General features: G+C 26.3%; 6 protein-coding genes across 10 annotated transcripts; 3 read left to right on the top strand and 3 right to left on the bottom strand.

Annotated features, from left to right (window-relative positions):
• Positions 1 to 168: 168 nt before the first annotated feature.
• Positions 169 to 2,308, bottom strand: LOC124955725 (6-phosphogluconolactonase). Its single transcript, XM_047510583.1, has 4 exons — positions 2,028 to 2,308; positions 1,452 to 1,652; positions 1,061 to 1,344; positions 169 to 945 (listed from the first exon to the last, which is right to left on the bottom strand). The coding sequence occupies exons 1-4, from the start codon at positions 2,155 to 2,157 to the stop codon at positions 829 to 831; spliced, it is 732 nt and encodes a 243-aa protein (XP_047366539.1). The 5' UTR covers positions 2,158 to 2,308; the 3' UTR covers positions 169 to 828.
• A 643-nt stretch (positions 2,309 to 2,951) lies between these two features.
• LOC124955710 (serine/threonine-protein kinase 11-interacting protein) lies at positions 2,952 to 10,775 on the top strand. 2 transcript variants are annotated; one of them, XR_007102943.1, is made up of 19 exons: positions 2,952 to 4,064; positions 4,144 to 4,440; positions 4,539 to 4,732; positions 4,824 to 5,172; positions 5,276 to 5,632; positions 5,737 to 5,815; positions 5,903 to 6,077; positions 6,200 to 6,332; positions 6,410 to 6,574; positions 6,979 to 7,062; positions 7,716 to 7,851; positions 7,967 to 8,094; positions 8,172 to 8,294; positions 8,355 to 8,545; positions 8,625 to 8,722; positions 8,804 to 9,006; positions 9,205 to 9,512; positions 9,627 to 10,168; positions 10,236 to 10,775. XR_007102943.1 is itself a non-coding variant. In XM_047510547.1 (18 exons), the coding sequence occupies exons 1-18, from the start codon at positions 3,599 to 3,601 to the stop codon at positions 9,819 to 9,821; spliced, it is 3,681 nt and encodes a 1,226-aa protein (XP_047366503.1). In that variant the 5' UTR covers positions 2,952 to 3,598; the 3' UTR covers positions 9,822 to 10,775. The 2 variants fall into 2 exon arrangements, 1 of the variants encoding a protein (XP_047366503.1); XM_047510547.1 differs by having other exon boundaries at positions 9,627 to 10,775.
• A 133-nt stretch (positions 10,776 to 10,908) lies between these two features.
• LOC124955723 (carbonic anhydrase-like) lies at positions 10,909 to 13,874 on the top strand. Of its 2 annotated transcripts, none has more exons than XM_047510580.1 (8): positions 10,909 to 11,550; positions 11,665 to 11,704; positions 11,752 to 11,810; positions 11,882 to 12,049; positions 12,111 to 12,273; positions 12,334 to 12,439; positions 12,510 to 12,737; positions 12,818 to 13,874. In XM_047510580.1, exons 2-8 carry the CDS (start codon positions 11,694 to 11,696, stop codon positions 12,992 to 12,994), a joined length of 912 nt encoding a protein of 303 aa, XP_047366536.1. In that variant the 5' UTR covers positions 10,909 to 11,550; positions 11,665 to 11,693; the 3' UTR covers positions 12,995 to 13,874. The 2 variants fall into 2 exon arrangements, with proteins under 2 accessions (XP_047366536.1, XP_047366535.1); XM_047510579.1 differs by having other exon boundaries at positions 10,910 to 11,550; positions 11,772 to 11,810.
• LOC124955712 (tetratricopeptide repeat protein 27) lies at positions 12,594 to 16,887 on the bottom strand. Of its 3 annotated transcripts, none has more exons than XM_047510552.1 (10): positions 16,734 to 16,887; positions 16,239 to 16,369; positions 15,306 to 16,167; positions 15,081 to 15,147; positions 14,668 to 15,000; positions 14,404 to 14,577; positions 14,185 to 14,337; positions 13,904 to 14,065; positions 13,192 to 13,785; positions 12,594 to 12,929 (listed from the first exon to the last, which is right to left on the bottom strand). In XM_047510552.1, the coding sequence occupies exons 1-9, from the start codon at positions 16,799 to 16,801 to the stop codon at positions 13,201 to 13,203; spliced, it is 2,535 nt and encodes an 844-aa protein (XP_047366508.1). In that variant the 5' UTR covers positions 16,802 to 16,887; the 3' UTR covers positions 12,594 to 12,929; positions 13,192 to 13,200. The 3 variants fall into 3 exon arrangements, with proteins under 3 accessions (XP_047366508.1, XP_047366509.1, XP_047366511.1); XM_047510553.1 differs by having other exon boundaries at positions 16,522 to 16,774; XM_047510555.1 differs by having other exon boundaries at positions 16,596 to 16,774.
• On the top strand, positions 16,750 to 18,710 carry LOC124955722 (peroxisomal membrane protein PEX16). The gene is made up of 5 exons (XM_047510578.1): positions 16,750 to 17,110; positions 17,184 to 17,430; positions 17,503 to 17,779; positions 17,866 to 17,969; positions 18,048 to 18,710. The coding sequence occupies exons 1-5, from the start codon at positions 16,987 to 16,989 to the stop codon at positions 18,301 to 18,303; spliced, it is 1,008 nt and encodes a 335-aa protein (XP_047366534.1). The 5' UTR covers positions 16,750 to 16,986; the 3' UTR covers positions 18,304 to 18,710.
• Positions 18,711 to 18,807: 97 nt separating this feature from the next.
• LOC124955728 (PRA1 family protein 3) lies at positions 18,808 to 21,104 on the bottom strand. Its single transcript, XM_047510591.1, has 4 exons — positions 20,744 to 21,104; positions 20,388 to 20,605; positions 20,210 to 20,323; positions 18,808 to 19,040 (listed from the first exon to the last, which is right to left on the bottom strand). Exons 1-4 carry the CDS (start codon positions 20,938 to 20,940, stop codon positions 18,985 to 18,987), a joined length of 585 nt encoding a protein of 194 aa, XP_047366547.1. The 5' UTR covers positions 20,941 to 21,104; the 3' UTR covers positions 18,808 to 18,984.
• Positions 21,105 to 22,001: the final 897 nt, after the last annotated feature.

Genomic DNA, 22,001 nt, shown 5'->3' with positions numbered 1-22,001 from the left:
ATTATGATAACTTATGCATCATATGTAAAGAGTATATATTTATATACATATATATTTCCATGAGAAATAAATTTTGTAAAAAAATTTTAATGAGTTGCATAAAATCCTTCGTTTTCAAAGGCCGCTAATCTTAATATATAAAATGGATAATAAAATAGATAGACAGTGCAGACTAGATTCTTCATTTTTAATTCACATTCATATATGTTCATTATATCCTAAGCCTCGATGTATAAGGCAACTCCACATGTAATCTACCTTAGATGTAAAATATAACAATCTTTTTACTACAATGCAGAAATATGCACTGTACGTATCATTTTGAAAAATATATCAAGTATAACATACAACAAAGAACATATGTTTCCTAAAATTTAATGTCCCTTAAAACTGATAATAGCTATTTTGGTTTTTCTTTTTCTTTTTCTTTTTTTCCATTTTTAGCTATATAATATGCAATTAATCTTTTTGAAGACAGAAACTAATAATTGAACATAAGATTGATCTAAGAATATGCATCAATGGCATATAATTTTTATATGCATTTCATATTAATGAAATAATTAAATTTAACATATCAATAATGTAACAGTTTCAATGAAAAATAAAAAAGACATTTTATGTAAAACAAATAAAAATTAACATTGGCCATTTTGAATTATTAACAATTTAATTGTAAATTTTCTATCTAATCAGATCTTATTTTATGATAATTGTATGCGTATACAAAATAAAAAGCTCAAAAAATGTTACAGAGCATCACGAGCATTAAGGAAAAATACAACATGGAATGTCACAAACACTTAAATCAATATCTTATTAATTATCTTAATCTGAATTTGAGTTCATAAGTTTAGCCGCATCTTGATCTAAAATCCAATATAAGGAACCATTAGTTGGCTCAACTCTAGCAGCCGGCAAGTTTTCATGATCTTTTAGAATTCTCTGCAATTAAATGAATTGATATCAAAAATAAAAAATAATAAAAGTTAATGGGATTGGTAGGAAAATATAATTTTATTAGAAGAAAATTTAAGAGACTTTGATATATAATATTTACCTTAATTATCTTAGCTTTGCTGGATCCTAATACAGCAAAAATACACACTCTAGCATTGTTAATAACAGGAAATGTAAATGTAATCCTAGACAATGGAGGTTTAGGAGAATCGTTAATAGGACAAACCCACAAACTTGTTTCATCTAGAAGTTTGTGATTAGGAAACAAAGAACATGTATGTCCATCTGGTCCCAATCCCAATAATAATACATCAAATTTTGGTAAACTGTCAGGTGGAAAATAGACAGACATTTTTTTTATGTAATCCCGTGCAGCTTCTTCGGCTATGAGAAGTAAATTTAATAGAATAATGAAACTTTTCTCAGATATCCAAACAAATTATAAATATAAGCATGGATACAAAAAGGAATAAAAAAATGTTAATAAATACCTGAAAGTTCTGGATCAATTTTGATAAATTGGTTTTCGGTTATAGGAACTGTTCCAATAAGACTCGTTTTATATAATCCGTAAGTCGATTCTTCATTATCAAAAGGAACGACTCTTTCATCGCAAAAAAAGAAACGCCATTTGCTCCAATCGGTCGATATATTGGATAAAGTTTGCATTAATATATTTACGAGAGATCCTCCTAAAAATTGTAAAGTAACATTTTAAGAAAATAACATATTTATAGAATTGTTGCTAATGAATCATGGTTATCAAGTTATAATCATATAGATAAGTTAATATGTTATTTTTTGTTATAACATAAACATATTTATAATTGTAACATTACGTTAAAAAACCTTTACGCTATATAACCTAACCACGTTAAATACAAAAGCAATCGAGGAATGATAAATAATAGTAAATGCATTTAATCTAAGAAATATGAAGAATTATGCTATTAAACAGAATCTCAGGAGGGGGGGGGAAGAGAGAGAGAGAGAGAGAGAGAGAGAGAGAGAGAGACGAATTTTTTTGATTACTAAAAACGGTTTACGAATTGAAGTATATTAATCACCTGATAATCCAATTTTGAAAATATCATCGCGTGCGATTGCTTTGTCACAATTTTCCTTTAGAAGCGTAGTTAAACGTAATATCACGTCTTCATAATGTGGCTCAACAAATATATCTGTCGTTTGTGCCATTTCTTTGTACAAATAACCTTTATCCTTTCAACTTGCAAAGAATAAAAACGACAATTACGAGACGGCTTATAAAGAAAATGTCCGACTAAAAATGCAATGTTAAACCAGATGGGATACTTGCTTGCAAAAGTCATTCAGAACGAAATATACCATATTTTCGCTCCTTTATTTCTCATATACATATAACAAAAGTTGAAATAATGAAAAGAGAGAGAATATTTCAAATTATATTTAAATATTAGTGTATCAACGGAATAATTAAAATTTTATTTTCGCGGATGTCGGTGAAGAGGAATTATTTTTGTTCAAAAATATTAAATCCTTATTTGATGAACAATTTCAAGCCCCAATATTATTCTTATTTTTAACATTATATTCTTCAATTGGCGGGAAATTTAAATTAAGATAAAAGAAAACGCGCGCATAAAGATTTAGATTTTTCATGTCAAAAGTCGGTTAATGATTTATTAGTGAATTCATCTGTATATTTTTTCGATCGTTTAATTAACGATACTAACAATGACAACGACAACAAAGAAAAAGTCGATTAAGTACATTTCTAATTTACCTTGGAATTTTTATACTCTTTGAAAAATGACTATTTATACGTCGATTCTAGAATTCGAATTTTAAACAAGATCAATTCATAGAATACCTAATGTGCGATTAATGTTTCTTCCAATTTATTGACCAAATAAATTTCCTGAAAAATATATTTAACAAAATACAAGTTACAAATACAAGTTAAAGGAAGTTTAAAAAAATGGTGTTCTTTTGTATATTCTTATAGCGCGCGCCCTCTTTTCTTTATATTTGTTATATCTAATCGCTCAAACTAATGTAGCAATAGTATTACTTACATTAGATAATTTCTCTTGATTTCTGTCGTTAATCTTCCATAATCTTGATGATTGTTGTTACGGTAATAAGTTGTTAAAAAGTATTTTTATGTATGATCATAAAAAAATAATTCGATCATAATAATTGATTGACTTTTATAAACAGAGAGTACAAGTTCATAAACCTTCCATAACCATGATGTCTACAAAAAGCATCAATTATTTTATGTTTTATTGCATTCAACAAAAAAAAAATATTTCTAACCATCGTATATATATATTCTAAACGCATTGCGAGCTTATATAACGACAATGATTGGGAAAACAATATCGCGTACATTTTTATCTTTTTATTATACGTCTCATTATGGTGAATATTTTACTTACAGATACACGCTAGATAATGAAAATAATGTTTCTTTTTACAGGAAATAGTTCAGGAGAGTACTAATTTACCTCGCGATGCAAGTATCAAGTCGATGTTTCATAATCGTCGATTTTGAAGATACATGATATAAACAAATAAAATTCTCTATTCTATTTTAAATCTGAATAAAATTCTGTAGAAAATAAATAATAATCAACTTTAGAAAATTGGCAAAATGTCAGAATCAACGAGTGGTCTACAACGTCTGTCCAATACACCAGATATAATGGATTTGGTGAGACTTCTTCGTCAAAATGGTGATAAAGTTTTAAGTGCATCGAGCAAACTATCCTTATCAACTGCACTACTTTACAACTTAAATGAAGCATTTTCATTGATTGTGGATGATGCGGAAGACTTAGAATCTTCCTTTCAAGTTTGCAATAGTTCCAAAATAGACTTATTTAGAGATTTGAAATTTTTACATGACTTTGTTCAAAAAACAGTTGGTCTAAAGCTGACTCATTACTCAGGCAATGCCAAAGTTCATATTGATATTACCAAATTTAGATGTTTAAAATATCTGGAGTTAAAAAAAGTTTGTATTGCATTAGTTAAAGGAATACAAGGGATTAGAGGCCAGTTAGAAAGTATTACATGTGCTGGAAGACAAGGTGTTACTAATGTAGCACAATTATTAGGTATTATATTGTTATTTATATTAACGTTTATTACATAATTCCTTTTTATGATTAACTATGGTGCTATTTTTTTTTACAGTGACATGTGGCGGCGATGCTGGAGCAGGATTTGTATGGGGTTCTTTAAGACACTTATCATTATCTCATAATGCTCTTGAAAAATTAGACAGATCTTTTGAACTAACACCGTGGCTACAAATATTAGATTTGAGTCATAATTTGTTAACAAATGCGGCGGAGCTTAATTGTTTGCCTAATCTAAAATATGTAAATCTTGGATACAATAAATTGGAAATGGTTCCTGCCTTTAATAAATCTGCAATACATTCTCTTCAAATATTAGTTTTAAAAAGTAATTACATTGAAGACATCAGTGGTATGTTTAATCCATTTTTATATTAATTTTATATGCAACTTGAATTATAAAAATAAAATATTTTAATTATTTTTTATTTTTTAATTTCTTTTCTGTAGGTTTACAAGGATTGGAATGTTTAACTGAGATAGATTTATCATATAACTGCTTAACAGAACATTCTGTCTTGTGGCCTATTGAAAGAATGTCAGCATTGTTATGGATATCTTTAGAAGGAAATCCCTTGTCATATCATCCAAAACATAGATTATTATCCATAAAACATTTTCATCCATATTTAATTGATAATAAGGTAAGTTTTTAAAGATTTATGAAAATATTATTATATGTAAATATATTAGTTATTCATGCAATAATTACAAATAACTCAATCTTCATTATAGTTTGTTTTAGATCATTGGCCTTTGTCAAAATCGGAAAGAATGCTTGTAGGAGACAATCGTGTTTTTCCTATTAGAAACATGCAGTCCAGTGTATCTAGAGAAAACTTTGCTTCTTTGTCAAATTCAGCTACTTCCGATAATACATTTTCATCTTTTGACTCTTCTATTTCCAAAAATTATCCAATCAAAAATCAAGGTTCAGATATAAGTGGAGATATAAGTAGAGCGGAAAAAAGTTTCATAAAAAGTAAAAAGAAGACAAACATAAAGGAAGCTATTATCGCAGAAGAAGACTATGAAAGAAAAGATTCAATAAATAAATCAGATATATTATCCTCTTCACATTTAGGTAAAAATATTAAATTAAACCAAATGTATATTTAAACTATCATATCACTACTTGTATAATATATCGATCTTTTTTTTCTTGAAAACATCAATGGAACACTTAGAGACAAAAAAACAAATGTTGGCATTACGAGAGAAATTTGGCGAAGTACATTGGCTAACCAGTCAAGCTGGAACCTTTGTTCAAGATATTATGGGTCTACAATCATCATCTGCGATTAAATATCACGACGATACAAATTTAATATCATTCGAAGACAATCGTGATTTAATATCTTCGATAGAAAATAAAGATTTGGATTATACAAATTCAGAAAATGTAATAAATCATATTGGTGTAAATTGTAAAGATAATGGAAATGTTGATAAAATAGAAGAGATACATGATAACGAAGTACCGAATAGTGAATTGACAACTACTCTTGAAAATCCTGCTGATGCTTTGTTCGATCTTGAATTAGGTATTGTTTTTAATGTGTATGTGTGTGTGTGTTTGTGTGTATATGTGTATATTTGTTATTTTTAATTATTTAAAGTAATAACGTGCTCATCATTTTATGTGTAGAGAAGGATGATCTGTATTTAGTACAAAATAGGAAAAACTCAAATGAAATGGAAGAGTTATTTTTAGAATTAACATCCGAGTAAGTATTTCATTTTATTTTTTTTATAAATTACATTTATGCATATATAAATTCGTTTCATTTGACATTTATTAAATTAAATTGCAGCGATATTAAAGAAAGAGATACTATAACTGGAAAAGTAAAATATTCTTGGTCAAATGCTTCTATTCTATCGTGTGTATTAGGAAGAGGTGAAACAACTACAGTGGACATTATATTTGATACTAAACGTAAAGATAAACAAAATAGAAGATATTTTATAGAATTACAGGATGCAAAGGTAAGCATTATCTCGCACAATTAATTATTCGTTCTGAAGCATTTATATTTTAATATTTATATTGGTAATGGTTTTTCTTTTCTTTTTCTTTTCTTTTTTTCCCTCTCTCACCCTCTTAATAGAAAATTGTGTCAACGATCAATGAAAACAAGAATGCACACCCTATATTATTAAAAGTTTATAAATGTATGAAGTGTTCCACGCATTTCTCCCATGATGAAGAATATGATGTTATTACTTATACATCTGCAACTGGTTTGTCATTATTATAATAAAATGGAAAGTTTTTTAAGACAGAGTTATAAAAATAATAGAAACTGTATCTCTTTCAGGTATTAAACAATTAAAATGTCCTACATGCGCGAGTACATTAGTTATAGAAACAAATGAATTGTCAGAAATGAATTCTGAAAATGAAGCCACTATACATAATAACAAATATACAGAAATGCCTGAAAGAGTTAATTTGCAACATTCTGAATCAGTTTCTAGTATTGGTAAGTATATATCTTTTGTAAAATGTAACTGTTATAATGAGATTTTCTCTATTTGCATATAAGTAAACGAGAAAGCAGAGTTTTCCTGTAACAAAGTTAAGATGTAAATCATTGTAATATTCACAACTGTCGTTTCTATTATTGTGCGTGTTATATACTATAGCAATAACTATAAGATATATAACCTATATTAAAAACAATGAATTTCTCTAAGCTTTTTCTATGCAATTCAATAACATATTAAGTTTACTACAGGAAGAAATTAATAATTTAATATAGTAATTAAACGCGAATTTCTAGTGAAAATAATATTTATGAATTAGCAGAGTGTGAATGTCATAATTGCCAATGATTGCCTGTCAGTGCATTTAATTGTTAACTGGGAATATAACATACTAATCCAGGTGCAGGTGGAACAGAGGGTGGAGCTATATTCGTCACCACTTCTCTGGTGCACTACGATTCTCACCCCCAAGCCCAAGTCTGCTGTAAGCTCAGCCACAATAATTTATATTATGGGACTCTATACTTTCAAACATTTATCATGAAACACAAGTGCACATTATATTTCTTTAAATGTTACAAGTATCAATATATGTATTGTCTATGTATATATATATATATATATATATATATATATATATATATTTATATATATATATATATATATATATATATATATATATATATATATACGGTACATAAAATATATGTATTAATAACTATAAGATAAAATTTACATTTAATTACATTTACGATTAATGATTTAAAAAGTAATTTCAAATATAATCTGTAATGGCTCGTATACTTGTAACATAAGCACTTATTGACTTTATAACTATATTAACATGAAAGCTTATATATAAATTTCGTCCTTAATGATCTATCAAATCTTTAAACGATGTTTTATTTTTATTGAGATAACACATCTTGTGATTTGAATATCATTTATTTCCATAGCATGTAAACATATGTATAAATTATATATAACAGCAGATTTGAGTGTAAATAGTTTGTTCATATATTTATATTTCATACTTATATTATCACAAAATAGTAGAAACAAGATTTGTTATAACTCAAAAGAATAATTAATATATCATTCATTATTTGTCATAAATGTCAATTCTTCTATTAACAGGCTCAGCAACTAGTTTAGAAGAATCGAGAGAATCAACGCCTTCAATAAGTGCATTAATTAAAAAATACGAAAGTGACATAGAAATACTTAGTAATCCAAGTCAAAGTAGTATCGAAGTTTTGGACGAAGCTTCAAAGTTAGTAAATAGTAACGAATCTGTGACTATTGAGTTATTCATCGCAATATATAGCTCATTAAAAAACAAATAAACAAACAAGCAAAATAATATATCTATTCTTTCTTATGTACAGATCAAATCTAACTCCTAATAGAAAGAAATCGTCGGAAGAAAAATCCGTTAGCATTGCTCCTTCACTTCTAACAATTACAGATGCAATTGGTCCAATTATGGTTGGATTAACTGAAAGTAGTTCTTCAGGTTTATATTTTTATGTGAATTTTACATTATTGATTTGTTGTTAAATTATTGATATATAAGTATTCCTTTTGTTTTAGGCTCATTAACTGATAGTATCTGTACAGCATACGAAAATAGAAACGTTAAGAAATGTAATAATAACAAAATAAATGCTGAAAAAGAACTTGTACCTGTAACAAATATATCTACAATGCTTGGAGGTATTTAAAGTCATAATCTGATGCTGGTCACAAATACTGTATTATTACTTTTATTTTTAGAACTCTTGCAGAGTATAAAAATAGGAAGTAATAAATCTTTACTAATAAAAACTGAGGAAGAATCAAGTTCATTAAATAGCAACGTGCAATATTCTTATACAGATTTCACTAGTGTTGATCATAGAGTGAAGCTTCATATAATTCTAAATGTCTTTGAATATGAAAGCGAAGAACTCGCTCTCCTTCTTAGGGTATCTTCTTAATCTTACTGATAGTTGTTGTACTATTAATTTTTTATTTCGACTATTTCGTCAATATTAATATTTTTAGGCCGATATATTGATGCACAGTTTGAAGGAAGTATTTCCAGGATGTTTAGTTTTATCTACATCAAAAGTTTATATTCTTAAAATTGATGGACCAGAAGGGTAGGATATTCTATTATCTATTTTTAATGTATATTTTAGAAATATCTTCTAATCAAATATATTTTTCATTTTATGAAACAGGGAGGATCCACAGCGTTGGTTACACAAAGAATACAGCTGGGCTATAGATAAATTGAAATCTATCGCTCCATTACCATTTAAACAAGGCATTTTAATAGAGTTAGAACAGCTTACAAAAATAAACGAAGAATATGTCGGCATTAGTTTGTTATGCATACTTCAAGATTTTCAGAGAACATCGAATTTTTTATTTTATATAACAGGTAATATATATATATATACAAATTATACATACATATATATACATATATATATATATATATATATATTATATATATTATATATATATATATATATATATATATATATAATATGATGTTATATACGTTATATATGTTGTTATATGATGTTATATACACTGTAATGAATTAACGATTATCAATGAAAAAATTGATCTACAGACCCTCCACTACCTGCTAGTTGCAAAATTGAATTTTCTGTACCAGAACATTGTAGTACTTTAATGCACAGTTTATTATCACGTATTAAAAAAGATGAAAATGGTGGTGATACTGTCAGAATATTAGCGCTCTATTCTTCTGCAGTACTGAAATATCATAATATTACTACAATGTCACAGTACTCTGGACTATTAGTAACAGCATCCACGTTAGTAATATTAGAAGATAATATGCAATGGCTTTTACCAAATACTAAAGTAGTTCCAGTAGTATTGAAAGAACAAACTATGAGTAATTTAATGGGGATTGTAAGTGAACCTTTTGTTTTTTTTTTTTAATTCATGTTTATTATTAATTATATTGTTGAAGATATTTGATATGTATTTAATACTCTATATAAAATGAAATGAAATCAATTTTAGGAACACTATGATACAATACTGATTTTAAATTTTCTAAATGAGATAGCCGGTTCGGAAGAAACTTGGACCTTAGAATTTAATTCTACAGGTGCTGCCGAGGCTGTGATTAATTCAATACAATCACCATGGGAAGAATTATTTTCAGTACCTCTGCAAATTACTACTACATCGATACTAAATAGTGAAAAATCATAAAGAAGATCATTTTTATCTACTAATCTTTGATTTATAAAAATAATAAAACAATGTGCTACGGCACAAAATATCATGATAGAATTGTCGCGAATTATTTAAAATGGTGCTGTAAAATCTTAAAAACTAAAATTAGACAGTAGATATTATTGAAAGAAATTTATATCTATATCATTGTTACAATTATTAATATACTTCTCTTATTCTTTAATATATAAAAATTTTTATTTGAAATATGTATATAAGATGTATCTTGATCATCAATCAACAGATTTTCATAAGGAGTTTGTTACTAATTAATATATTTTTCGTATTTCGATCTTCGATACATAAAAGTCTAATGTTTACACGTAAGTCACTAATATCTTACCGGAAATATTTTTAATAATAATTTTATAAATTTTTTAACATTTCTAGCACTCTTGATGATGTATTATACATATCCAAAGATCTATAGAATAAGGCAATATGATATTTATTCTATATTAGGCAATGAAATGAAATATAGAATCATATTGAATTTCATATTTTTAATGAAAATACTACACAAATATGAGTAATAGTAATTCAAATATTTTCTTTTTTTCTCCTCTTGTAACATAATAACTTTTATTATTGTTCATAATTTATAGATTACATCTTAAGAGTTGTGTGCTATTTATAGATAAAGGGAAGAGCAAATTAATTATATATTAACTATATACATCTTATCTTGCATGAACAACTCATTTGGCTGTGGTATATGTAATATTTTAAAGATAATTGTACATATACTATAGAAGTTATTCAATATGAAACTCTAATAAGGTTATTTTTTTTTTATTTTTTTTTTTATATAAAGAACTATAACAATGATAATGTTCAAAATTGATAATCTTATTAATGCATTAGTATAATTTTACTAAATTATTGAAATCTCATATATTGTAAAAACATTGTTAGGATTGTGTTTTAGTATAAATATTTCGATTTTATATAATATATAATATATTTATATATACATATATATTATATATAATATATAATATATTTATATATATATTATATATATTATATATAATATACTTCGATTTTACACATAATTATTTAAAGAATAAAATATCACAGTTTATGATAGAAGATAAGAAATATTTTGTAATCCTAATATTTAGAACATTTCTAAAAAATATTTTTTTAATTTATTGTCTTGAAATTAGGTAATATGTCTGTTTCGTATGTAAATTATTCTTTTCTATACCTGTTGTTACATGTGATGGCACTTAAGAAACAGATGTTGAAAATGAATGTAATTACAAAAATTTTAATAATGATAATATAGATAATTGCACTTAATTTTAAAAAAAGAAAAAGAAGAAAGTAAATAAATAAAAATGATTATATATACAGTTATATAATCTACAAATTAATATAACAAACATTTTGAGGATGTTCGCTCTTGTAAAACATATTTTTCGAATGTTTATTATAATTTTATCCATAAATAATATAGATATGCATATTAAACTAAGTAAAAAATTTTTCAGCCATAGGTATATTTTTATTATTAGAAAAATTGAATTCTGAGTTGAATAAAACTTTTGTTATACAAGCTTGTATTCAATGATAGAATGTGTTTATCGAATACATAATATATAAATGAAGGAATGAATAATAAGCATGATAGCACTGTGTGACCATCCCAGTTTAGTGCATGCTTCTTCTTAATACAGTCAGTAATATGACGAGAGGCAAGGTAAATTTATCTAGGAAACTTAATTTTATTTAAATCCATATACAATTCTCTCTCTCTCTCTCTCTCTCTCTCTCTCTCTCTCTCTCTCTAAAATATAAATATTTATATTTACAGATGCAGAGGTGTAGTTTTGTTATGATTTTATGGATTTTATGTAAGTAAATAAACTATTAAAGTTAAAAGTATAACATTAATTTTTAGTTTCTTATTATTCTTTCTAGTTCCATTTACTCTTGGCCATTTTGGCTATAGAAAACGAGGTAAATTTAAGTTTATAATTATGTTTACGTATAAAAATGACTTTTTCTAACATGATTATATAATTGTTCAGATCAACACATGTGGGCGCAACACTTTAAGTTTTGTGCTGGAAAATTGCAATCTCCAATAGCATTATCATCATCTAAATCTATCCCACTGTCTTTCCCTGCTTTGGAAATGATTGGATTTCATGATTTGCTTCCATTTCCTATTACATTAGAAAATGATGGCCACTCTGGTAAGTATGTTTTATGCTACCGAGAAATTTACAACTATTTTTTTGTGTTCTTTTTTTTTAGTTAAATTAAATATTAATCGTACTATATCAAGAAACCAATTGCCAATACCTTATATATTTGGAGCTGTATTAAAGAAAGGCCAAACATATGAAATGGAAAGTTTACATTTTCATTGGGGTGCAAAAAATAACAGAGGATCTGAGCATACGTTCAATAATGTTAGGTACTAGAAAATTTACAATATTTTTTATAAATATATTATTTATAAGTAATATTATTACAGATTCCCGATGGAAATGCATATAATTCACAGAAATGCAGCTTATCCTAACTTGTCTTATGCCTTGAATTATCAGGATGGTATTACTGTATTAGGAATATTTTTTCAAGTAAGAAGAATTTATTTATATTATTCTTTATGTAGTGAAAACGATTATATTTTATCATAAAACTATTTAGTTACAGGAACAAGATAACGAAAATCTTAATCCCATATTAAACATCTTAAGTGATATAAAGTGGATAAATAAAAAAAAACAGATGAACAATTCAATTGCTTTGTCTTCTTTAATGCCGAAAGATACAGATACTTTTTACACTTATAAAGGATCGTTAACATCACCACCGTGCAATGAAGTAGTAACTTGGATTATTTTTTCAACGCCGGTAAAAATCTCATTTCGACAGGTACAATCATATGTTATCTCATTTTTAATCTGTTTCTTCTATTCGTGTCTTTTCTTTTAATAAATAATATATTTTGTTAGATGAACAGATTTAGAATACTATCGAACGGAGAAGACACACTTGCAGATAATTATCGACAATTACAAGATATTGGAATGAGAAAGGTATTTGTTAGACGACTTGACCAACTTTCTGTATTAAAAAACAATATGTCAAGTATTGACTTTATTGATTCAAATTTCTGGTTTTGGCATTAAGCAATATTATTATTATTATTATTATTATTATTATTATTATTATTATTATTACTATTATTATTACTATTATTATTATTATTATTATTATTATTATTATTATTATTATTATTATTATTACTATTACTATTACTATTATTATTATCATAATGTATGAAAATTGTAACTAACTATAAATATAAGTTATGTATGACACTTACCGAATGTTATTAAAATTTATCGGCTATTGGATGACATATTTTTTCCAGTTCACTTGAAATTACTTTGAAATATTCTTCAACTTGTTGTAAACTTTCCATTACCTCAGGATTTTCTGAATATACATCTTTGACTTTTTTTATAACTCCTTGTAATGCTAATTTAGCACTACCTAGTAATGCTCTTTTGGATCTCATATGATCCGTACAATAAGACGAACAATGTAAATACGTCTTCGATAATTTACAGCACAATTGTAGAACAGATAAAGTAGTATTTTCTTTTTGAAACCATTTGGGTTCTGATACAGCAGCACGATATGCTTTCTGTAAATATTGCATAGCTTTCTGATCATCAACATCTGTTCTTTTAAGCATTGTTAATTCAGAATATAATCTCCAAAGATCTGAATTATTAGTTATACGAGATGTAATTCTGCCAAATAATTGAAGTGTCGGTAGAAGTAATAAGTTTTTACATGATTTGCCATTAACATCTTTAATGTCGTTTGCAATAGCATTCGTTAATATTTCCAAAATCTGAATATCTGAATGCTCATTTTTTAAGTCTAAAATGCGATTGTAGCATCTTATTACCTGTAATAAATAAATGCTTAATATGAAACATTTTATATTATAATTAGTTACAATAGAAAGAAGAATAGAAAATTCATTCTTTAATATTATTTAACAGATTACATATTATTCCACATACTTCTAAAAATTGTCCCAAATCAATGCAAACAGCCATCAAATTATCCCAAACTTCCCAACGATCGTGATTACATTTAATCGCCTCGTAAAGGACTTTCCATGCTCTGTATTTATCACCTAATTTTATATATGCCTTTGCTAAATTATTCCATGCCTCGAAAGTCTAAAATTAATATTAAAGAATATACATATATTGAAATCATAGTCATTAACTAATTGAAAGTTTGGTATTTAAACTATGCAAATGCAATGTTTTAAAGAAATAAAGTTTATTTTACATACAGTTTGCTCTAAAGCACAATATCGTCGGTATGCCATTGCCGCTAATTTCCAATCCTCCGTTTGCAATGCTGCAAAGCCAAGTCTCAACCATACATCCTCTTGGATATTATTTAATTCAACTGACAACCGTAAGTGTGGTATAGCTTCGACATACTAGAACACGGTATAATAAATGAAGAGATAATCTTTCAGAAAATAGATACATCATTTTTTGCATACATCTTTTTTTAGAAAATAAAAGAACCCCCAATGTCTCTGTGCGCGACTACTTTTCTCATCTGATAATTTCCATGCTGTTTCATAATGCTTTACATCGCCTGTTGTATCACCCAACAAACACCATAATTTAATTGTTGGTTTTTTAGCAATTTTTTGGAGTATAATTTCTGCAGCCTACAGAGTTTAAACAAGCCTTTTATTGCTATCATTAAAATGTTAATACAATTTAAAAAATATTTCACATTATACTGACGAAAATCCTACTTTGTGTTTCAATTCTAGTATGTTGTAACAAAGAATAACATCTTCCCAAAGTTTCAACTTGAGAAACAAGTCTAAAGCTCCTTTCACTAACCCAAGGCTAAGCATGATATTAGCTAAAATTTTTTCTAACATCCATATAGGCTTCATCCCACTGGCAAAAAATATGTCTAATCTTTCTGCCATTGTGACTTTACAATCTTTTATTTCGTTTAATAAATATTCAGCTTGTAACATTGATCGCTCTACAGTTCTTTTGTCATTAGCTTCATAAATGCATCGACAACAAAGAGCTGTCATTTTTAATGACCAATTTTTTGTATTATCGATTACTTTCTGTAAGCAAACAAATTTTTGTTGACTATCTTGCATATAACTGTGATAAACTTCTAAAAAGATTATTTTATTATACTCACAGTTACATATGGATTAATTTCTTCGTCCGTAAGTTTATCTCTTGGCTGAGATAACTGCAACTGAATACTAGAAAAGAAACAAAATATAATTTTATAGCGTATATATATATATATATATATATATATATATATATATATATTTATATATTTATATATATATATTATGTATATATTATATATATATATATTACCAAATCTGTTTATATAGAAAAAAAATATCCTTACTGTCTTGCTAAAACTATGGCTTCTTCTAATGCTCCCAATCTAATTTCATCCTGAAATTCAGAAAACTGAGTACGTTCTAGTCTTAAATCATCATTTAGATCTAAAGACTTTGGTAAGTTTTTGCAAATTCTTGTCTCAAATGTATCTTCTTTGTCCATACTTATTTTTAAATATAATTGCGGCTTCAATTCTTTTTGATATTTTGTTCGCTTTCCCATAATACCTTGCAATTCCATTCTTACTTGAGCAATATTTTCAACATGTGCCAAATACTTTTCTGAACATTCTATTCTTTTATAGTACAAATAAAATTGTGCAACTTCGAGATTAAATAGAGCTTCTGAAAAAGTAGATCGTACAATATTTAAAGCACCAATATTTGCAATTAACACTTCTGTTTCTTTAAATATTGTTCCTGAAGTTTCCTCTAATATGAACTGATGCAGAAGATTGGCTCTAAATAACCACCACATACAACTTTTATAGTTGTTTTGCATATACTCATTTGAGAATATTATTTTAGATAGATAAAGAAATTCTGGCTTTTCAACATTCTCATTACATTCATCATGTAGGGATAAATACTTGAGTGCTTTTTCTCTTGTAACTGATAATAATTCAATGCCTCTGTCATCTGTAATCGGACCTGTCCAATTGCATTTAATAAAGTAAAACAAAGATGCTATACTTAGGCATAACCATTCGTAGCTATCCGTTGTATCTTTTTTTATATTATTATATATGATTTCTTGTAAATCATCACTATTAGAAAGCGATTCAAATAGTTTGGCCGATGCTAATTCAAGCAATACATCCACGTATTGTCCTTCTAATATTTTCCGTATAATAACTACATTGCACGCTAAGAGAAAAATGATATTCAAATAAAATACTTTTTTGATGTATCATAAATAAATGATAGAACTCTCTTACCTTCGTCTATGACATTTGTCAAGAGCTGAGTTTCTATTTTTTCACTAATCTTTTCTCTAAGTTTATCCATAATTCTTTTGCAAATTAATAATTTGCATATGTACAAATAATATTCAATCCAGAGAGGTTTACTAACCAAAAATATTTGAAAATTCTATTAGATCAAATATATATATATACATATATATATATATATATATATATATATATATTTATGTATAAAATTATGTGTATATATATATATATATATATACACATATATTTAATATTAAATTTACTCAACAATCACGATTATCGTCGATATTTATGTTAAAAAATCAAATGCACGTGATGAAAAAATCATTTGGAATTATTCACCGAATTTATATAGAATTGAAAACTGAATTAAATTCAATGAAAGAAAAGTACATAAAATTCAATCTAATTATTGTATGATCATTATATATTTTAATTTATTCTTCGTTTTATTTTAAATATCGTATTGTGTAAAATTACTGTCGTATGTTCGTTTGCTGGTTGGTCGTGGCTATCATATAGCACAGATACTTAGAGACACAAATCATTGGTCAATCGTCTTATGCAGTCAAGTTGCTCAGATTTCAACTATGAACAGAACATAGTATGAAATTTTATTCGGTCATTTATGAAGGTACACAAAACGTTTATTTCTGTTTGAATAAAGAATAAATTGATTAGCTATAAAAAGATTACTAACAGTTCAATTAATCGTCAACTCATCAAAATAATCATGGATGCCATCAATTCAGGATTCTTTGAATTGATCACATCTTATAAACATTGGGTACAATCTAATCCACAATTATTGGCAGATTTGGAGAGTACAGTAAGATGTTTCTCCTACTTTACAGCTGGTATTAAATCTGTCTACTTATATTTTTCTTTTTCGTTATGGGCATTTTTTTCCTGACAGATTTTTTCTTATAGGTCGATTTAATAATTCTACATTGGCATCGGAACTTATTTATTCCATACCAAATTTAATTGAATTGTTTAATGATTTATTGATATCGAGTGGCAAGTATATGAATTTGAAGATACCAAAATTGCAATTAAAAATTAAAATCTGGTTAACCGTGTTGGAGTATACAGAAGCTTTATTTGAAGTATCTGCACATAGAATCTGGGGAAAGTCAGGGAAATGGCTCATTATTGGATTTATACAAATATTTAAGTAAGTTTGCCATCATTATAATCAACCAATAAAATCGTATGGTAAAGTAATTTACATTTTTTCGATTTATAGGGCTGTAATGAGGTTGTGCTTGGTATATATCTACAAAGAAAATTTAGTGAAAAGTCCTTCCATTAAGCCACTGAATAGAAATAAAATAAATGTATGCGATAAAGATGTTAAAATGAGAGAAGGATTTCAGTTGAAACGAAGTGGTATCGTAGTTAGGAGTATAAGAACCTCTAGATCTATACAAACACGGGTCTGGGCACCTATACCATCTATGAGAGATGAAAATGAAAATGTTGATAATGCTTTTATATCTAAACGAATGTTGAAATTAGCAGAGGTTTGTTTCAACTATGCATATATAGTATCTTTTATCATTAAATCTCTTGTTACAATATTTCAAAATTCTTTCTTTTTTTTTTTCAGACTTTTTATATAATAAAGCCATTGATCCATCTTGGTTGTTTATCTACAATTGGAAAAATGAATTGGCAACCATGGTTTTTGTCTTTAATCATTGATTTATCTAGGTAGCAAAGAATTTTTAATTAAAGAATACCGACGTGGAGGAAGAACAATAAAAGTATAAAATAAGCTTTTTTTTCCAGTTTACAATTATTTAATCATTACGGAAAGGCAGCTGCACTTAATGAAGAAGAATGGAAAGAAATTTATCAAAGAAGATTAAGTATACTACTATATATTTTACGTTCACCTTTTTATGACAATTACAGTCGTCTTAAAATAATAGCAATATTGAAAATTTTGTCTGCAAAAGTGCCTTTGGCTAGACTTATAACAGAACCAATAGAAAAATATTTACCACATTGGCAACAGATGTATTTTTATATGTGGTCACGTTAAAAAATATCGTAAATACGATACGTTTAATATAATGATACGAATACATAAGAAATCGTAATGTCGTGTAAAGTGCCTTGCAATATATAAATAGTTCTTCCAGAATATAAAATCAAATTGTAAGCAAAAAATTTATTACTGATATAAATTATACTTCTCTGCATTTTGTATATAGAAAATTTGTAAAATAACATTTAATTTACATTCCAAGTTTATTTCTGTTTTGTATTGATTTTCTGTAACACACGTGCAATACAGATATAGCCAGATATTCAATTTAAAAGAAAGATCTGGTCATTTACAAATTTAGGTTATATATTCATATATTTATTAATTTTTTTGTAATTATTTTAACCAGCGTATCATATGTTATATGATACGCACATGTGTGTGCACGTTTGCGTGTATATATATATATATATATATATATATATATATATATATATATATATATATAGTGTCTATCTTTTTTGCATAATCAATATAAAATATTATTCATAGATTTAATTTCATATTAATAAAATATATTCAAATTGTGTGATGGTATAAATTACAGAATAATAAAGTATAATTAATATTATATATGAAGAACCTTTTTTCCTTAGGGAAGTAATGATTTATAAGGATAATCATTATATATAACCCATTAAAGTATAGTACAATCACATATTTCAAAGCTGGTTGTTAGTCGCGTGTTTTAATGAAATACTTTAGGGAACGTAAGGTTGCGCTCCTCGCATCTGTTCAAAACAATAAATAAAAAATAACAGAAGATTAGATATATAAGAATAATTCTAAATTCAATATATAAAACAATTTAGATTAATTTTATGAGTTTTATAGTAAATTAATAAAATCTAAATTATTAAAACTAATATTTAATTAATTTGTTAAAGAAAATAATATTCTTTTTGAATGTATAAAAAGCTATATAGAATAATAAATATATTTGCAATGTCTAAGTAGAATGTTCAATTGAAATCATATATCTTTATTTTGATTCTTTTAGTATACTATTTTACTACTTAGAAAATATTTTTTTAATAACAGTGCATATTGAGATATAGAGACAGTCTTGGAGAAGAGGAGCTCTACTATAATTTTATTTACATTATTCTATGATATACAATATAAAATTAGGAAATATATATTAAAGAAAATAATTGTCTTTCATAAATTATGTAGCAGTATTAAGTAAGCTATTTTTTCTTTCAAAATTCTTGCTTTGCTTTTTTCTTACATATATAATATGTAATATATTAATAATTGTAAATGTACAACTTGTAACAAATAATAACATATAGAATATTATATACAAGCAAAATATATAGAAAAGCTATTGAAACATATGAAATATTAATATCTCAGTATTGGATAATATATTTTTCTATTTACTGACTAAATATGTAATTTGCATTTTTTTGCATCTTTGGTAATAACATTTAAGAATATCTTACATTCATACATATAATATATATTGTTTACATTAAATAAAATTAATTCATGTCATGTGATGCATGTAATACATCAATTACAATAAATAAATTATATCTTAATCGTATCTATCTTATTGGTGTAATCAAGAATTTTAATTTTTCCTTCTTATGTCTTGTATATAAATAGACAAAATGATAGATATAAAGAAAAATTAAAGTACATTACAGAAAAATGAATAAGTATATTACAAATATGTCTAGTTCTTCTATGCATAACGATAATCATAGACATTACAAAAAGATAAATCAATTTGGAGAGAGAAGATTCATTACAGTATAAGCTGATATAAAGTATATATATTAAACTATTGCAAAATTGTTATCATAAAATTGTATTAACTTATTATTGTTTAAAGAGAAACGTTTTATTCTAAAAGAATGGTGAAATTATGCAAAAATTTCATTCTGCATACCAAGATGTTCCAAAAAAATGCCCATTGGTGTTCGTGCCAAACCAATACCTTCAATTTTATTAGCAAGTTTGTTTTTAATATTCCTTAGTCTCAGAGAAGCATGTACAAATATAACTGTAACAAATTATTAGTTAATTAGCCAATATTGTAACGATACTATTGAAATATTTTAACTTGCCTGCGAATGGTAACAGGATGCCAAGTAGAAAAACTAGGAGAGATCCTAATGTATATGTTGCAAAGCATGCTGCCAATATTATACCAAGTATACCTACACCTGGATATTGTTGCTTAAATTGGTGTATTAATCTTCCTTCGGTCGAAACATAGGCAAATCCTCCTAATATTACTGCCATTGCTAACATCCCAACTAACATTTTTACAGGATGAATTAATCTGCAGAAATAATGTTTCCAATATTATATAGTATAACGTTAATTGTTAGATAATAATAAAGATTACTATAGGATATAGATATGTATGTATCCATGTGTGTTTATATATATATACACAGAGAATGAGTTTGACACTTACCCTACAACGAGAAAAATAATCACAAACATGAACAAATAATTTGTTTGATAATAAAGCAAATTATTTACGACTCTGTTACCCCATTTATCAAGATCTTTAAAATTTGGTATTTGAAAACGAGCATATTCCAATAAAAAGTCATCCAAACGCCGAAGAGGTGGCAATTCAAAATTAGAATCGGTTTTAGTTTTATCCATCGTAACTTTACTCTTATTCTTTTGTGATTGCAGCTAAAAAAATCTCTACAGATTAATAACGTTTCACTCGATTTCACTACTTTGCTCTTACGTAGCTATATATTTTTGGATGATGACGTTTTTCAGAAAAAATCAAGGGTAATAAATTGTATACAAGAGATATCTCAGACTTAGTTACATAGCCTATAGATGCGCTAGTGTCGCCCTCATGCACATTCTCTACGGCCAAATTCTGAAGGAAATAGTATACAATAAAACATGTAAACCTTTTTATAAAAGTTAATCATTTTTAAAAAGGCCTTTTAATAAACGTTAATAATTATTGTTTTTTTATAAATATAATTCGATCTATTTATTTATTAACTTGCTTTTTTACATTTTTTATTATTATTAATTCTGCTTATAATTCTTTAATCCATTCCGCATATTCCTAAGATAGCGCCACATCTGCGTCATGTCTCGTTCAAAAGTACATATTTCATGGAAATTAGTATTTTGTTTATAAAAAATGTTCGATCGAATTGAAATTCCTTTTTGTTAAAAATACGTGCAAATACATTTATCAGTATCCCTATTCCTTTTTTTATTAGTTATAAACAAAGCCACGTAAAGTTGTCTTCATTTTTATATATTTATGACTATAGGTTATGTTATTTTTCAAACAATGTATATTTTTGATTTAAATACTTAATATTTTATAAGACGTACGATAATATTTTACGTCTTACACTACTAATTTTTAAAAGACAATCATAAAGGCAACTTATGTAAAATGATTACTTCATTAATAGTCAATTTATTTATGTTTCAACCAATTCTGATGAAGAAATTTAAACAAAATGCGCTGACAAATGTGTGGAAATAAAACTGACTAATAACTAAAGCTATCTAAAACATATTTTGTAAAAATGAGAAATCAGGAAATACTATTTCTTAGTCTAAAATGTTTAATAAAATGTCAGTAAGAAATAACATTACAAGAAATTAAAGAAGATGGTAATTTTTTATTATATTAGCAGAGAAGATTTAAGTTCTTTAAATGAAATCTCTTTATTGCCAGA

This window comes from Vespa velutina, chromosome 19, assembly GCF_912470025.1.
Source record: "Vespa velutina chromosome 19, iVesVel2.1, whole genome shotgun sequence".
In the NCBI taxonomy this organism is placed as follows: domain Eukaryota; kingdom Metazoa; phylum Arthropoda; class Insecta; order Hymenoptera; family Vespidae; genus Vespa; species Vespa velutina.
The sequence above is the reverse complement of the archived record's forward strand: the minus strand, read 5'-3'. Positions and strand labels throughout refer to the sequence as shown.

Bases quoted from the DNA above. Each gene is read 5' to 3' on its own strand.
- LOC124955728 (XM_047510591.1), bottom strand. From the start codon at position 20,940: ATGGATAAAACTAAAACCGATTCTAATTTTGAATTGCCACCTCTTCGG. The intron at 20,324-20,387 runs GCAAGTTAAAAT...AATTTGTTACAG, and splicing joins CATCCTGTTACCATTCGCAG to TTATATTTGTACATGCTTCT. The intron at 19,041-20,209 runs GTATGCAGAATG...TGTTTTGAACAG, and splicing joins CATTTTTTTGGAACATCTTG to ATGCGAGGAGCGCAACCTTA.
- LOC124955712 (XM_047510552.1), bottom strand. From the start codon at position 16,801: ATGATTTGTGTCTCTAAGTATCTGTGCTATATGATAGCCACGACCAAC. The intron at 16,370-16,733 runs GTAATTTTACAC...ATTTTTGGTTAG, and splicing joins CAGCAAACGAACATACGACA to TAAACCTCTCTGGATTGAAT. The intron at 15,001-15,080 runs GTGAGTATAATA...GTTTGCTTACAG, and splicing joins AAATTAATCCATATGTAACT to AAAGTAATCGATAATACAAA.
- LOC124955723 (XM_047510579.1), top strand. From the start codon at position 11,509: ATGCTTCTTCTTAATACAGTCAGTAATATGACGAGAGGCAAG. The intron at 12,274-12,333 runs GTACTAGAAAAT...ATATTATTACAG, and splicing joins CATACGTTCAATAATGTTAG to ATTCCCGATGGAAATGCATA. The intron at 12,440-12,509 runs GTAAGAAGAATT...AAAACTATTTAG, and splicing joins TATTAGGAATATTTTTTCAA to TTACAGGAACAAGATAACGA.
- LOC124955710 (XM_047510547.1), top strand. From the start codon at position 3,599: ATGTCAGAATCAACGAGTGGTCTACAACGTCTGTCCAATACACCAGAT. The intron at 5,173-5,275 runs GTAAAAATATTA...TGGAACACTTAG, and splicing joins ATTATCCTCTTCACATTTAG to AGACAAAAAAACAAATGTTG. The intron at 5,633-5,736 runs GTATTGTTTTTA...TTTTATGTGTAG, and splicing joins TTTGTTCGATCTTGAATTAG to AGAAGGATGATCTGTATTTA.
- LOC124955725 (XM_047510583.1), bottom strand. From the start codon at position 2,157: ATGGCACAAACGACAGATATATTTGTTGAGCCACATTATGAAGACGTG. The intron at 1,653-2,027 runs GTGATTAATATA...TACAATTTTTAG, and splicing joins TTTCAAAATTGGATTATCAG to GAGGATCTCTCGTAAATATA. The intron at 946-1,060 runs GTAAATATTATA...ATTTAATTGCAG, and splicing joins GCAAAGCTAAGATAATTAAG to AGAATTCTAAAAGATCATGA.
- LOC124955722 (XM_047510578.1), top strand. From the start codon at position 16,987: ATGGATGCCATCAATTCAGGATTCTTTGAATTGATCACATCTTATAAA. The intron at 17,431-17,502 runs GTAAGTTTGCCA...TTCGATTTATAG, and splicing joins GGATTTATACAAATATTTAA to GGCTGTAATGAGGTTGTGCT. The intron at 17,970-18,047 runs GTAGCAAAGAAT...TTTTTTTTCCAG, and splicing joins TTAATCATTGATTTATCTAG to TTTACAATTATTTAATCATT.